Source organism: Lepidothrix coronata, unplaced genomic scaffold (genome assembly GCF_001604755.1).
Source record: "Lepidothrix coronata isolate B3197 unplaced genomic scaffold, Lepidothrix_coronata-1.0 Scaffold10, whole genome shotgun sequence".
Lineage (NCBI taxonomy): Eukaryota > Metazoa > Chordata > Aves > Passeriformes > Pipridae > Lepidothrix > Lepidothrix coronata.
The window spans coordinates 1,640,147-1,656,533 of record NW_016690190.1 but is presented as its reverse complement, the minus strand read 5'-3'; the positions used below and the strand labels follow the sequence as shown (position 1 = coordinate 1,656,533).

The 16,387-nt window shown below is 39.9% G+C and overlaps 1 protein-coding gene across 1 annotated transcript in view; it reads right to left on the bottom strand.

The window, feature by feature from the left end:
• Positions 1 to 14,335: 14,335 nt before the first annotated feature.
• The window catches only part of LOC108492349 (tyrosine 3-monooxygenase-like), a 39,795-nt gene continuing 37,743 nt past the window's right edge, over positions 14,336 to 16,387 (bottom strand). Inside the window, exons 12-13 of the mRNA XM_017804598.1 lie at positions 15,274 to 15,378; positions 14,336 to 14,449 (exon numbers count right to left, since the gene is read on the bottom strand). Coding sequence (XP_017660087.1) covers positions 15,294 to 15,378 — 85 coding nt within the window. The 3' untranslated portion in view covers positions 14,336 to 14,449; positions 15,274 to 15,293. The remainder of the gene's footprint in view (positions 14,450 to 15,273; positions 15,379 to 16,387) is intronic.

The window sequence follows — 16,387 nt, the reverse complement described above, 5'->3', positions numbered from 1 at the left end:
TCAGTGATCTTCTTGAGGAATGCCCACAAAAACTCACAGACATAGAGGAACAGAAAAGCGGAACAACAGCTCCTCATTCTCTCACTAGCACACACCCTGATGTCACCTGCTATCCCAAATGACCATCTGCTTCCTAATGGGCCCTTGTGCCCACCTCTCAAGTTTATAGCTCCAGAATGCTTATGCAACAGCAGAGATTTGGATTGGAAGGGACTTTTAATGGTCATCTAGTCTAACCCAACCATGTGTTGTTTCATCTCATATCTGGGAAACAAATTCATATCAGTCTATGTTGTTCTCTGTTCTGCAGTCATGATAGTCACCATAAGCTGGAGTCTGGTTCATTTGAGTAACTGCTGCAAACTTTTATCTATATGTCCTTTGAAACATTACCACCAGTCCCTGACTCCTTGGGTTGATATAATGTCCTGAGACAGTTTCCCTATATTTGCCGGGAAGAAGTGTCCATGTTACTTGCAAGGATTCTGGAGACACTGGTTCTTCACAAGGAAAGCAAAGTCGGTGGAGAGACAGACTGGATCTTTTGTTAGTCTCTCAAGACGCTCTCCTCTCTTCCTTAAACTCGGAACATCTGCAGGCATTTCCAGAGTGTATCACAGTCTGCTGGTTTGCATTCTTCTCCAATTAAAGTGTAGGAAAACAAGAGGAAACTTCAGGCCAGAATATCTAACAGCCCACTATGCCAGGCCTGAGGATAGCAGAGAATTGGGAACAACAGCATCTACTTTCCCTTGCCTTTGCCTAACCCTTCAGCAGTTAGAGGATTTTAAGAAGCCTGGATAATCCTCTGCCTCTGCTTCCAGTGTTAGGAGCTTAAACTCCTGACAAAATAAGCCCTAGTTAATGTTTTCAGAATGGATTAGGTGGAATCCATTAGGATTCACTAGAACTCCATTAGGAATTCATTAGGAATAGAGTTTATCTCTTCAGAGCCTATTGATATATTAATGCTGCTACTGCTCCTGCTATAAACACCAATAATCATAAATATTACAGCTTATAAAGTATCTGAAGGACACCTAAGACTGATATAAAATATCATGTATATTTTGTATAACACTTCATTCAATATTTAATCTACTTCATGTTCCTTTTCCTTGAGCATTTGTTGTTGACATTGGTTATCTTGTCACTGTAGCCCAAGTTGTTCTTCGAGGCATAATTCTTTGCCTTCCTCTCCTGAGTAATTTGTTTTGATTTCCAATTTTTTTTTTCCTGTGGGAAAAAATTCAACCATCAGCAACAACTGATTCTTTTGCATTTGAGACATGGGACTCTATTTTGTGGTAAGACCACTGTGGTGCATAAAAGTAGCTTTACTGCTATGCTCACAGTCTTGTGATCCTAGAGCATTTTATCAAGTCTCTCAGTGGTTTCTTTACCTGTATTATGCTGTTTGTAGCTCCCAAAGGGCTGTTTCTCTAGCTGAAGTGCGACAAGACTATAAGGTCTTTCCAGTTACACTGCCATTATCTCACTACCCTACCCAAGGCAGGCACTTGAGCTGAGTGCTACAATATTCCCAAATTGCCATCCTCTATAATGCAGAGACCTTCCCGAAGGCTGTGAAGCCAGGTGTGAGGCGTGTTTTTGTCGCTGGGCTGCTGCACAGTAGTCTTGCTGGAGCTGGCAGGCTGGCCTGGGCTGTAAGTGTACTCTGAGAGGCAGGCAATTCAGAAACTCAGGAGCCACTTCTCTGTGTGCTGGCCACAATTCCTGCTTCCCCTGCCAATATGCTTATGGTTTGGCATTTGTAGACACACCGCAGCTGTCCAGTTGATAAACTGACACACTCTGGGTGGCCCTCATCTCTTGAGATTTTACAACTGCTGTTTGCTCCACCAGACATGAATTGAAGTCTTCCAAACTCTCCCACAGAGACTTTCCTGGTACTCTGGTGTCAAGTTCAGAACAAGAATCTGCAGCAGACGTTTTATTCCTAGTAACACTTGTTTTCCTATACTGCTCCTCTCCTTCAGCTAACTGGTGCCTGTGATGAACCCACGCTTCTGTTCACTGGTCCATCCTGCTCAACAGAAGTCAGAAGTTATTTACAGAACCCTCCAATCCATTAGCCCTCTACCCTTGAAGCGAAAAGGACTGTGTATGCACAGTCAAACTCTGGATTACAGATCAAATCTATTGCTGTGCATGTACATTTATGTGGCCCTTGTGACTCTTCCTGATATTTCCTGCATGCTCGTTTTCCAGGTTAAAGAAAGAGGCATCACCCACTTATGTACAGTAAAATAACACTAAAAGATACCATATCTCTAGCAGTGATCTTGAGAAATACAACTGCTGGGCTGTCTGCATACAAGGTAAATTGTGTAGTAGCTTATAGTGAGGGAGACGTGTCTTGGATCTCTTGTACAATTCTTGCTTTACTCACACATTACTCCTGGAATAGGTAGCTTCTTCATCTAACGGAAAAGGAGAAAAAGAATTAATACCAATAGGAGATAATATTTCAAGCACAAGGAATTGAAATAGCTTCAGTTTTTAGTGGTCACCATCAGAATCTTTTCCGTATTGTTCTTTTCTAGCTCCACATCATGACCTTCAGGTATCAGTGATACAGATTTACTGATAGCTGTCATTTTATGCCAAACTAATACCATGGTAGAGCAACTGTTGGCTTGCAGACAGAAGGAGAGGTATTCATTTCCGTTTGCTTCTGCAGTAGATTCATTGAAATGTGTTAGCTCAGCTGTGTGCATATATGCTGATGTAATCAAGCCAGGTGCATGCACAGGATTTTCTAACAGGAGGTGGAGATGAGTCTGGATCACGTAAAGAGGAGATGGAGAGCTGTGCAGGATGTTTAAAGGTCACAAGGATGCTTAACATTTTGTACAGACGTGAGGAGGAAAAATAGCACAGGACAAGAGTTGTTAATGCACTAAATGGCAAGAAGGGTACAAGTTAGGTGTTTCAAGGTGCAGAGTTCCTTGAAGGGAGAAAGGAGGGGACTCTGCCTCTTTCTGAGTTTTGATAGAAAAGATTAGAGAAACTGGGCTACTTATAGGAAAGGCAGGGAACAGAGTAAGGATTATTTAGGGAACAATTTAGTATGCCACTTGAACCCAACCAGACTTTTCAGTAGGCAAATATTTGTTTCAAGCGAAACAGAGCCAGAAGCAGCTCTTGTAAAATGTATAAGTTTTTTTTTTTTTCACTCATCCACATATTGCATGCTAGTTCAGTTTGTAGTTTTTTAAGAGAATGTATTTTTTTCTTTGCCTTTTCAGGAGCAGAGAGAGAGATGGGACAAGGGTGTACAAGAGGACACGCAGATAAAGAAGGCTGAGCTTGTAAAGAAGGCTGTCCAGCTTGATTATTGTCACCAGAGACTTGTATACCATTAAAATTCTTAGATATCTTCTCAGATTGTATAAGTGAAAAAGACATTACATAAACTGCCAGCATTTTTCTCCTTTTCACTTTGAGAACCACCCTTGTGGGACAGTTGTAAGGAATTTAGTAGGGTTGGCTCTAATAAGTTTCTGTGGATAGTACTCTAAAAATACAGACATAAGAGGAAGCAGTGTTGTTTTTTTCTGGTTTTGTTTTTAAACAGTTACAGAATTCTACAAGAGGGATACAATTTTTTCAAAAGTTTTATAGGATATTGTGAGAAACCTTTTAATTTTCATTGCATTCTACTACACTTCCAATATAAAGGAGATGCTGTCAGGTATTTTCAGTAGAAGTGAGTATGTGCCTTCAGTTTTCACCAGACCCCAGCTGGATTATGTGCTTAATTCCCAAAACTTCCTCTGACCTTATACTGCCGGCTGCTTCAGTTTCGCATTCTTAACAACAGTCCACCACTTTGACAGGGACTGTTATTCCATCCATACAAGAAATGACATATTGCTGCAGTCTCAGGAAGCCTGTGTGTCCAACTACAAGTTTGCTGATAGACTAGTTGAACAAAGAAGTAAGTCCTGTATCTCCATGCTGGTCATGAAGAGTGGCCATCATAAATAAATATCACCTTTGGCCACCCCAAACAATAACTCTCTCTGTTCACCCTTTCTTCTAGATCACAAGTGCAGTCTCTTAATATTAACATCTCATTAATTATTTCAGCTTGGATCCCAATGGCAATAGTCTGGGATAGAAAAAAATCCTTTTTTTTTCTAGTTTCGGTAAAAGTTTCATGACCCATGAAAATTTGCATGAAATCCAAGTCCAGTTACTTTAGTTGCCAGGTTATATAGAAGTCTGAGATAAGTTTCTCCCAAAGAAGCAGAGTTTGACATGCCATGAAATGGCATGTTTTTCAAACTAGAAGCTGCCACACTAGTGCCTGCCACTGCCTCCACAGAGAGTGCTGGGCAATGCATGGTCTCACACAGAGCTCTGGCACCAGGTCACTTAGGAAAGCCCTGGCTCATACCTGTCCCACCTCAGCTGTCTCTCTTGTTCCCCCATGGGATTGCTTAGAATCAGCTGACTTATGCAATGAATGTTGACTGAGATCTTTATTGGTAAATCGAGTATTACAGGCCTTTGCATAATATTTCCAGGACCAGACTTTCTTTCCATCTTCCAAGAAATTTGATAGCTAAAGATTATGACACCTTTGCAGAGTGACTTTTCCGGATCAGTGACCATTCCCTATGAAGGTTTCATTTGTCACTACATGTTTACAGTACCTTTGGAAACAATTTCTTCTATCCCCTTTTACCTACATCAGTTTGATATTACCAGTGTTGTTTCCAAGGTCAAATCTATAGCAGTATTCATTTTCATGAGGATCACTAGTAACCTCTTTAAACAAATGACCTCATAAATGGCAATTTTTGTCAAAGGCATTTGGGGGAGAGCGGTACCATAGACACAGACACACACACTCTGCAGCTGGGAAAAAAGGCTCTTCTCAGAACTCTTCTCCGTGTATATTTTTTGTAGCCAAAAACTAGAGTGGGAAAGAAAAAGATAACATCTGAGTTGGGATGACCAAAGTACATAGAGAGAACAATTTAGTCTCTTAAAACAATGCAAGAAGTTAGATTCCAGTAGTAATTCAAGTGAAGGCAGGAGGTTGGGCCAGATCCAAACATCTATGCAGTCCCAGTGACCCAAGCTATCACATGTGATATACCTCACTTCTTTATTTGCTTGTTTATTCTGAAGGGCACTTGATGTGATAAAATGTGGACAATGTCCTGTGTTCAGCTGGAGAGAGTTAGGATATTATCTTTCTGGAGCTTCTCCCTGCAGTAATGATGATACACGTTTTGGGGTTAATTTTCTGTTGAATAAGCACGTCAGGTTTTAAGGCACTGGTCCAGACTGTAAACAAGTCAGTCTCTTTGGAGCCTGCTTTGGCAGCTCTGCTGAGGTTGCTATTTGTATTAAAATATTTGCTAACCTATTCTTCATAAAGCCAGGTATGTTTCCGTGAAAAGGAGAGGCAATGTTGACATCTGTCCTCTTGCCAGCAGCAGCAAGCATATTACCTTGTTATCTTAGTTAACCCTCCCCCATGCTGATGCCCTAAATAAGGGACTGCTGAAATTCTAACCCAGGGCTCATTACATTTCTGCTCCAAACACAACTCTGTGCAAAAGACAGGGGCAGCTCAGTCTCACCATTCCAGTGGCACTGAGATCAGAAGAAACCTTACTGCTGAGAGAAATCAGTGATAGAAAACTCTGGAATGTAAATTTTAGATGAGGTAGATATTTTCATATGTGGCTGACAAGCAATTTAAAGCACTAAGGAGAGTTCAAGAGGGAGTTAAGTGGTCCATGTAGATACATGGATACTAGAAAAATTTGGATGCATACATAGGATACAGGATAGACAAAGAATGCATCTCATCCCTAAGCTGTTTGGAACTGTGACTACATTTTCGTTCTCAGTTTGTATGAAGTTTTCTATAGCGAGTCTGGCCCCAGCTATAATAGATCATTGTAATAGCTCTGCTCATATTACGAGGTTGGGGAGCGGAAGGAAAACAATCTAAACAATGTAAGACCACCACAATTACTTCAATTGTTTTTATATCTTACCCATAAAACTGTGGGCACTTTTCAGACATAGAAAAAGGCATAGACTTGGACTTGGGTCTTATAGCCTAAAGCTCTAACCCAGTGCCTATTCCTTGCACTTTCAAAACTCCCATTGATGGCATTAGTAGATCTAGGATAAAATGCAGGAAGGTCAGGATTATTATTTATGTTCCAAGATTAAATGAGGTGTTTGCAAGAAGAAAAAGAACTGGCTTCTGGGGGACAGAAGGTTGCTGCACCTTTAGTATAAATGTGTAATCTGAAAACATAGGAGGTTTTACCTGGTTGGAGTTTTGATCCTTCCATTTGCCATTGGGTAGAAGAGTTAGTGATAAATTTACTTTCCTGTTCTTCATTTCTTTGCATTTGATATACAATTCAAAGCATAATGAAGAAATGTGAGAAATATTCTATGATAAATACACAAAAAAGTAGTTAATTCATGCACTTTATTGTCTGATTTCTAAATTATGGGATATATCTTGCAGTTTTTTTCTTTTAAATAGGTCAGATTTTGCAATGCACGTGTTGCTGGCCTCATCCTGCTTCCACCAAAGTGACAGCTTAAAGCTTCTATTCTCTTTAATAGGAGCGCTACAAGATACATGATGAGCATATTTTGGAGCATTCCCCACCAAGCATGCTGCTAAGCATGCTGCCAGCTAGATCCTGAAGTGAATTATCAACTGATTAAAATAGATGTGCATTTACTCAGTGTAGCTGGATCAGTTTATATCTGACCCTTTGTTATGGGAATTCCTAGATGGCAGTATTGATATGGCTATGACGGACTAAGTATACAGGCAAAATCAATTTTGTTGGAAGTGGTGGAATGTTTGTTACTCCAATTGATGTCGTTGGAAATTCAAACAAACTTTGGGGCATCTAAAATCTTTTTTTCCATGTCATATCTGAAGGTTGGTCCATATTTCTGAAGGCTTTTTTTTTTTCTGATGGTATTAGTGGGACTGCTGGGAGATACTATCTTTCTCTGCAAACATAGATATGGGGATTTCTTCAAAATGTGACTATCTGTTAGTTTTTTTCTCAGATGTGTGTCTAGTACAGAGCTCCCTCACTTTTTTCACTTATTGCTGCTGTTAATTTTGGCCTTTTTTCTTATCTCCTTCCTGCTTCTGCCCATTCCCATCCATTATGGTTCCCTTTTTGTAATCATCATGCCGAACTCCTATTTAACTTTTTTTTCCCTTATTTGGTGGTATGAATGGGCTTGCTTCACAAAAGACAAAGCACTCCACAGTATCTTTATTATTGTTTTGACATTTTTTCATTCTCATGTAATTATAGGCTGAGTTACTTTGATATGGACCTGGTCCAACATCTGAGTATTTTATTGGTTTGCATACTGTCAGTGTTAAAAATTACTTTTTCCTTTTAAATGACAAGCTTCCCATATATTTTGCATCTTTTTTTCATTAGCTTTTCTTGACCATAGGTCAGGTTAGGTGCTTTGCCATCTCTGCTGCTTCTGTCGTCTCCTAATGTTGACACTGACTTTTACAGAGGCTGTTGTTCTTATCTTTGAGCTTTCAGGCAAGGTTTGTATGCGAGGTAGTTTTTTTTCTTTCTCTGTCTTCTTTGCTGTCTCTGCTTCTTGTCTTTTGGTTTGTCTTTAGCTTTTGTCTTTCTGGTTTTTTGGCTCAGATGTTCAGTCACAGAGGCACAGTTATTGTGGGCTGGCTGAGAGAAAACACAAAATGGAGATGGTTTTTCTTCCATAATTCAGTTTGATGCAAGGTCTTCCATTATCAGGCTGATTTTGAACTCCACCCTGACTTTTTCAAGCTGAAATTAATCCACCTGAAATTGCACAGGCAAACTTCTATGTCAGACTACAATATTCCAGGAAAATGTGACTGATACTAGGCAAAATATTTGGGAGATAGAAAGACATTTTAAAAACTGGGATGATCTCACTTTTTGGACAATTTCCTGATATTTATTTTAAAGAAATGTCATGACTCAAAACTATCTTGACCGAGAAACTCCAAATTTGGGTTACTTTGTTGTCCCTGGCAAGGATAGGTGTTTTGGACTTAGCTTGGAAGGCTGTGCTTGTGATGGGTTTATAATTTAAATATCAGTAACAACGTCTACATACATTAGAAACACATCAGTTTACTAAATACCACATTCTGGCTTGTGCATTGTTTATAAACCACAGACCCAGCAGCCTTTGTGCTCTTTAACCAGTATGCAGTACTACACACTCTTTTGGAAGCACATAGCCAAAGGCTACCAGATGCCTGAACATTTGCTATTATATCCATCAAGCAGGATGTAAGAAGCACTCAGTTTGAAGCATCTTCTGATCTCCACAGGAGTTTCTACAGAGTCTGTCAGCTTCTTGGGCATCCTTAGGATTGTGCTGGCTAAGAAGACCCCTCAGTGCCTCTCTGGGCATATCCCAAACGTGAGGTCTCAATGAACCCTCTTCCCAGTCTACTGCTTGATTGTGAGTAGCTCTCTGCATTAACTGTGGCTTTTAGGGAAGCACTTAGACATTTCTCTTAAGCCCCAGAATGCTGAAATATGAAAGTTCTCTAACCTAGAATTGAGTCCAAGGAAAAAGGGGATTTGAAAGTGCGTATGGATAAAAGGGTAATTCTGAAATAATGGCATTACTTGAACTACTCTGTTACTAGTAAATAAACATATGAAAAGTAGAGAATTAGGACAGACTGGATGTAAACACCATGATAGAGAAAATTACTTTGTTATGCCTGAATTTTAGTACACTTAAAGACAACTTGGTCTGCCATGGAAGGTCTGCACAACCTCTAAATATTCTGGTTCATGATTTCTGGAGTCTCAAGTCTGGTTTTTGGGTTGTTCTGCTCTTAATCAAAACTGATGTAGGTCAGGCAAGTACTTTATTAGGGTATTACTATGGCATGTACTAGGACATCATAAGAGTGAGTTTTGAGTGAGCTGTGATTCCACTGAAACGTGGAGGTGGCAGACTTGGCCTCTAGCTGCAGATGATTGCCAGCAGGGCAAGTCTGGTCATGGGAGTAGGAAATTCAGCAGAGGCTGCAAAACTCTCCCAAGATGGGCAAATTAGCCCTTACTAAGCTCCTTGCTGGCGCTGTGAGTCAGCTACCGGTGTGCAAGCATGGCAGCTTAGGTTAGATAAGTTTATATTGCAAAACCATTCTGTCTGCCACGTAGAGAAATGTTGAAACATTTTGAAATTCTTCTAATAGCAGTACCTTTATTCATTATGAGTCTGGGAGGTTGTACCACCTAGTAAAACCATAGTCCAGACTTATTCAGAGTTTAAATAGTCACAGTAATTAATTCAAACTAGTGCAATCAAATCCATTTCCAAAAAAGGGAGACCACACACCTCCAAGATACCACTTCGAATGCTTCTCTTTTGAACATCCTACTTCTCAGGGGAAAGTAGTGAAACTGAAGTGCTTCTTTCTGAAATCCTCTGTAGAGCAGTGTACTGATGAAGTAAAGTTGTTTTGTTGTGAAATGCATGTATTTGGCTATTTTTATCCCAAGACCTCTGTTCCACTCTGGGGGACTGAAAAACAAATTTATCACATGAGTGAAATGGGCAGTGGCTACCTCTTCAATAGGGACCTTGTGTACTCCAGTGATTAGATTTGGGATAAGTTGTCCAGGCAAAAGAAAAATGGAGCTAATAAATTTCAGTGCATCTTTTGAAAAGCCCTAACAAGCTTTTATCTGGGGAGGGGAAATTTTTTGACAGGTTAGGATTTTCTAGACCATAACATTTCATTTAAGAAGAGCACTTCCTTCAAAATCATTCTCAACTGTCTTTGCTGCCTGTTTCAAGCAACATCAGAAACACTTTGGGGATAAAGGATCATTTTCTAGAGAATGCTCTGGTAAAATGAGGGGTCTCTAGCCAAATATGACAATAGTCAACATAGTTCCTTGTGTATTTCACAGTTAAGTAATCTTATTGAAAGTTCAAAGAATTGGATTAAATTCCTTTTGGATTTCCTGTGATAATCTCAGTTGGATCATCTGCTCTTACATGTTAGAGTTCAACGATGTCTGAGTCTGTTAAGGAAAAATGACATTTATTAGACACAACTTTCTTTTACAAACCTTCCTCATATGAATGGCACAGCGTATGCTGCTTAAAGGACTGTCTTGCAACTAGTGAGACTTTTGCATAGATAACAAAAAAATACTGTCAGATAGGAAATAATGAACTCCATTAATGCTTTATCTTAAAAAATTGTGTTGATTTTGGACTTGGTTTCTCTCTCTCCATGTTTTACAGTCCATTTAATGTATACAGCGATTTTAGTCTTTTGTTAGCAAAGGTTAAATTGATCCTGCTTTGCATTGTTGCATGACAGGTAGTTTTGTGAACTTGAAGGATCAGAGTCCTTGGATATAGACTTGTATTCCAGGATGTGGTTTGGGGGTACCGAACATCAATCAAACGGACAAATACTTCTTTTGGGCAGAAAAGTTATTGTTTGGATTTGCTCTTTGTATATTTAGTGACAACCCCCACTAGTTATTTTTAAGGGCATCTGAACTTTGGGAATGATGCTTATATGTTTGTTTTGTTCAAATCTAAGTGGGCAAATACTAAATGTTTAACTAATGCATATCAGCCTAGCACCACTGATTTACTCAGCTAATTATCTATTCTAGTCTCTGTGAAGTCATTGAAAATTTTACTATTAATTTTGGAGGACCAGGTTTTGATCTTTAAAATATTTAAACTATATTTAGGAATTGTGACCTTGGTGAGTGCTTTAAATACGTATGATAAAGGAACTAAGCTTGTGATGTGTTGTTCCATGTGATAAGAATGCAAAGATTGTTATTTTGTTTGCTTTAGTCTATTTTATTAAAGTACTTGAGGAGAAATACATAAATTGAGTAGTTTAATCTTTCAGTTAAGCAGGAGTAGTAAGTTCTTTTGGGCTAGATCTTAGTTTCCCTGTTTTTAATGTAGAACTTCTCTTGTAAAGATTAACATGTATGACAGAGGCAAGGTTGCTAATTCTGTCTATTAACAGATGTGGATTTTGCTTGAGCGAGGTTAAATGTCTGATAGTGATCTATGTCATGACACAAATATAAGTATGGAAGAAAGTTTGTGCTGGCTTCTCTGAAAGAATGCCTTTGCTGATTTTTATAAGCTTCATCCAAAACCCAAAAAGAGAACCCTTCAGTGCCATTAGAGAGAAAGAAGCATTTCCAAGAAAAAGGAAAATTTGAAAATCTGCATTTTCAGCAGTGACTAGTATTGGTTATTTCTCAGTTTCAATGTTCACAAACCGAGAATTCAAAGGAAAATTTGGAAGACAATCCAAATGAAAAGGGGCCCCAGTTTTCTGCTTTTCAGACTCCTTTTGAAGTACCTCCACCCAGGCAACTATATCTCTAGTCATTTTAGAACTCTCAATCTCATTATTCTCTTTTCCTCATCTTTCTCTCTTTTCCTCTTCTCTTTTCTATTAAGGTCAAATCCTGCCTCTCCTGATGCCAATAATAAAACTCCCATTGATTTCAACATCAGCAGGAAATATGCAGTTTGTTATTTACCACAACCACCACAATGAATCTCTGGGAAGAATTCATTTATATTCATTCCAACGACGCCATGAAAAATGGGCTCTTGCTATTTTATCACATCCAAACTGTTGCTCTAACTCTAACATCCTAGCCGTTGCTAACAAGTCAGTGATGATTTGTAAACCAACAATTTATGGTAACCACATTCCATCCCCATTATGATGTGTGGTTTGGAAATGGAAAAGTAATCAAGACCTCCTGTTAAGAGACTTTATTTCAGTTGAGGATTTTTGTAAATAAAAGCATTTTGAAATGATCATTGCTATATGATTCTAACTCCAAATTGTTCATTTGATCTAGGCCCCATCTACGCTCCAAATTCCTGCCAGGCTCTATCTTTCAAGAGTGTGACATCTCCAACAGTGGCATGAGCATACTGACAAAACTGTTTTTATCAGTACAAGTATTTTCACTCAACTGGATAGTTTCACCAGACTGGAACAGCAGTTCCATTTCTTGGACACAGCTATGTCCATTCCCTGGAATACTTCATAATACTCTATCAGCACACTATAAGGGTACTCTGACATAAATAAAGGCCTCCTACTACAGTTACAGTAACAGATGAAGAATTGTAGTTAGACCCATGGTATGTAGTAAGGCTCTTGGGAACTAGGAGCCTGCATAGTTTGTGCAACATTTTGTCTTGGTTGTAAGGATTGTGGGCTGTCACTATGACTTTAAGGAGGACTTTCCAGCACTTTGATGGGAGACCACCTAGAATTACTGGTAAATAAACTCAAACAAGGGAATTTTGTTCCAGTACTAGGTTCTGGTACCAACTAGGTTGAAAACCTTCTTTCATCTCTTTGACACTAACACACTATGTCCTTCCAGCCCTGTGTAAGAAGCCTAACAGCCTGGCTTTGAGACTAGAGCCATTTAGTTTGGTAACCTGCTGAAAGAAATATCAATTTAGGCCATCTAGAGAGTACCCCAATTAATCAGCTCTAACTATTATGTGATATGAGGATCGAGACTACACTAATTAGGAGATAAAGCTCTTTTCCTACCTCTTCCTCTCCAGCAAAAGTCACTACCTGATTAGGTTACATATCCCAGGACTGAGCACAATTCACTAGGGGTAGGATGCCAGCTGAAAGGGTTTAAATGTATGCTCTGATTTTCTATTGAACAAAAGACTGACTACCAAAAATAACTCTTAGTACTGACTTTTATTTTGTGGCCTAATACTATGAAAAGGATTTGAGCATGTGTGAATCCACATGAGGTGTTCATAAGCTTGTCTGTATTTTAATAATGGTATGAAAATTAAGAGATATTTTGTTATTAAGTAACTTTCTAAGTAGTTATCTCCATAACATTAAGGTGAATTACATTTTTTAAAGGAAATTTTACCTCATTTGGTACAACAGACTGAAAGATAAGACACTAATCCTGGCAGGAGAGCTCATTCTCCATGGGAAACTAAGCACAGGTCCATGATAAAATGGATCCATGGGCTTAACTCTCATTTAATGTGTTCCTTCTCACTCCTAACCCTCTGCTACAAGCACAATGCCTTCTTGATGATGACAGCACAACTGTTCATGAGTCTGTGTTTTGAACTAGACCTCTGAAATCCGTTTGAGGAAAAGCAGTATGTAAGGGAGAGAATAATAATGGAAAGTAGTTTCCCAATCTGTCATAGTCATGCTGCCAGGTATGGTGAGTAGCAATGAGTGGTGGAAAGTGGGAGAAGATTTTAGATAGGACTGCCTGACACAAGCAGTAGTAGTAGTGCCAAGGGCAAAAGTGTCACCTAAATCAGCTTCAGAAAAGACCTCCCATATTTCACTAAAGAGATGACTAACGTATTGTCCTACAAGCTGCTAAATATGAGTTCTGGTGGGCTTTGAAAGGACAAGTTCTACCATGCTACACTCTGCAGCCAGAGGGTCACTTGAGTGTGATGATAGGGACCACTGCAGCCCAGAGTGGTTCATCTCTCTTGAGCAGTATTTGATAATATCTGGCCTCCCCAGTTCTGGAAACAGGTTTAAAAATTTCAAAGTGGCATTACATGATTTTATCCCTATCGCTCATTCTTTCCACATAGTCCTTTGGGGCATGGAATCTGTATCTCTTCTTTCTTTTCACAAATATTTACTCTCCCGGTGTATATGCCTTTGGCCTAATATATCATGTTGTTCTTTAATTAGAAAGTTAATGAAAAGGAAGAAAATTGTCAGTATTTGTCCAGCAGCAAGAGTCTATCAGGTTACAGGGCAGGATCTCAGCCAAGCACCATGTTTACATTAATGCTGATGCTGCGCTACCACCTTGTGGGCAAAAGGTAAATAGCGCTGAGCTCTTCGACACTCAGGGACAGGGTCCGCGTGGAATAAACACGGCACTGGCTGAGAAGGTGACTGGGCAGTCCACTTGATAAGGACAGTAGAGTCTGAATCCTCCAGACTGAGTTGGGGATCTGGGCAGCCAGCAGAAGTCAAACAGATTGTGGAAATCTGCTGGAGCTCTGAAGCGTGATAGCAGGTGAAGGGTACCCTTCAAAGGGATGTGACAGTCTGGTTCTCCTCTAGGATATAAAAAGAAGCAAGTAGGATGAAATCATGTTCCTATCATACTAGAGTACCAATGTCTTTATATAATAAACTCTTCTGATCTGCCTGCTCCTAACCGCAAACCTCAGAGCTACTTACAAGTTCCTTGAGTGTCTTCCACCTGCTAACTCATCAGACAAGTCCTGTGGCAGTGTATTACCTTGGAGTCCCAACACCTCTCTGGTCTTCTCTCCACATGCCAGGATTACAGCAGCTCTCTTGCATTTCAGTGCTGTGCTTCGGGGAAGAATAGAAATGAGAGAACCACCTAAAACTTCAGTTATTGAGTATATTATTATTAAGAATATTATTGGCAACCTCTTCATCCCATCAGGATTCAGTGCCCCACCGCACTTAACAGATTTCAAGAGAAAAAGCTGTATTCAAAACATTGTCTTCCTTTTCCCTAAAACTGAAGGAATCCCCCTGCATGTCTGAAACTCTGCACAATTACAAGTACTGTCTGATGTGCCTCCTCACACAGGAATACAGAAGAATTTGGAAAACAAGTGTTGCTCTGACATCTCTGTTACAAGCCAAAGACTTCCCTGGAGTTGTTCAAGAAACGACTGGACCTGACACTTAGTCCTACTCTTCAGTTGATATGGTGGCCTTTGGTCAAAGGTTGGACTTAATGATCTTGGATGTCTTTTCCAACCTTAATGATTCTATCACTCTATGATTGGCTGAAGGTAAAAGCTTCTGGGGGACTGAGTTTCCTGTTAGTCAACAGGCTAGAGATCCAGATTTGCACTAATACCAAATTCTCTCTGTGGTCTGATGTGATGCAAAATCTTACTCAAGGTTTTTACATCCAGAGAACACGTCCAAAAAGCCCAATTAATTTGGCATTACAGAACAAGCCTTTCTCAGTTGCTCTTCTATTAGAGTAGTTCTCTTCATGTGGTAAGTTACATGTCTGCTGGAGTAAGCACATGAACTTGGGTCTCTAACATGACTACAGATTGCCTTAGTGGTAGGCAGCAGCATTCTTTCTGCTTTCCTTCTGTCTCACCTCCCCCATCCTCTACATTTTCATAAGACAGTTTGAGCCTTTTTACCAGGATTGTCTCTTCCAAGCTCAAGAATGATCCATCCTGACAGACAGGAAGCCAAGGAAAGATGGCAGGAGGCCTGCATAGATGAAACAGGAGCTCCAGACAAACCTGAAACATAAAAAAAGAAACATGCAAGAGATGAGTTTAATTTCAGATCTCCCATAAGGAATATAGACATATTATATCCTACAGGATGAGGTTAGGAAAACCAAAGTCCAGCTGGAGTTGAATCTGGTGAGGGATGTAAAGGAAAACAGGAAGGGCTTCTACAAGTGTATCTAGAGCAAAAAAATGGGGGAAATGTAGGCATGCTGCTGAATGGGATCATGAAAAAGACTGAGGAACTCACTGACTTTTTGGCTGGAGAAATGGAACAACCGGAATCTTAGTGAAATGCAAAATCCTTCACCTGAGGTTGATTAGCCCCATGCACCAATGCAGAGTAGGGTGATGCACCAGCTGAGAAGCAGCTTGGCAGAAAAGGCCGGATGGCTAGGGAGAACTGGTGGACAAAAAATTGACTATAAGCCAGGAATCTGCCCTTGAAGCAAAGATGACCAACAGCACCCTGGGCTGCACTAGGAAGGCTGTTGCAGGCAGATGGAGATAGGTGATCCTTCCTTTCTTCTCATCACTGGTGAACCCACATCTGAAGTGCTGCAGCCACAAGGACAAGGACAGACATAGTGGGGCAAGTCTAATGAAGGAATGTGATTATTTATAGATTGGAGTATGTGACATACAGGAAGATACTGAGAGAGCTGGAACTATTCAGCCTGGGACAGTGAAGACAGTGGGATCTCAGTAATGTGTATAAATACCTGATGGGGAGAATAAAGAAGGTAGAGACTCTTCTCATCAGTATCCTGGGAAATGGACACAAAATCAAATATATGAAATTCTGTTTAAATGTGAAAAGGGTTTGGTTTTTTTTTAATACTGTGAATAGTCAAACACTAAAACAGGCTGCCCTGAGAGGTTGTGTAGTCTCTGTCCTTGGAGATATTCAAAGCCTGATTGGACACAATACTGAGCAACATGCTCTAGTTAACCCTGCTCTGAGTAGGGTGTTGGACTACGCCATCTCCAGAGGTCCCTTCCAAACTCTCTGATTCTG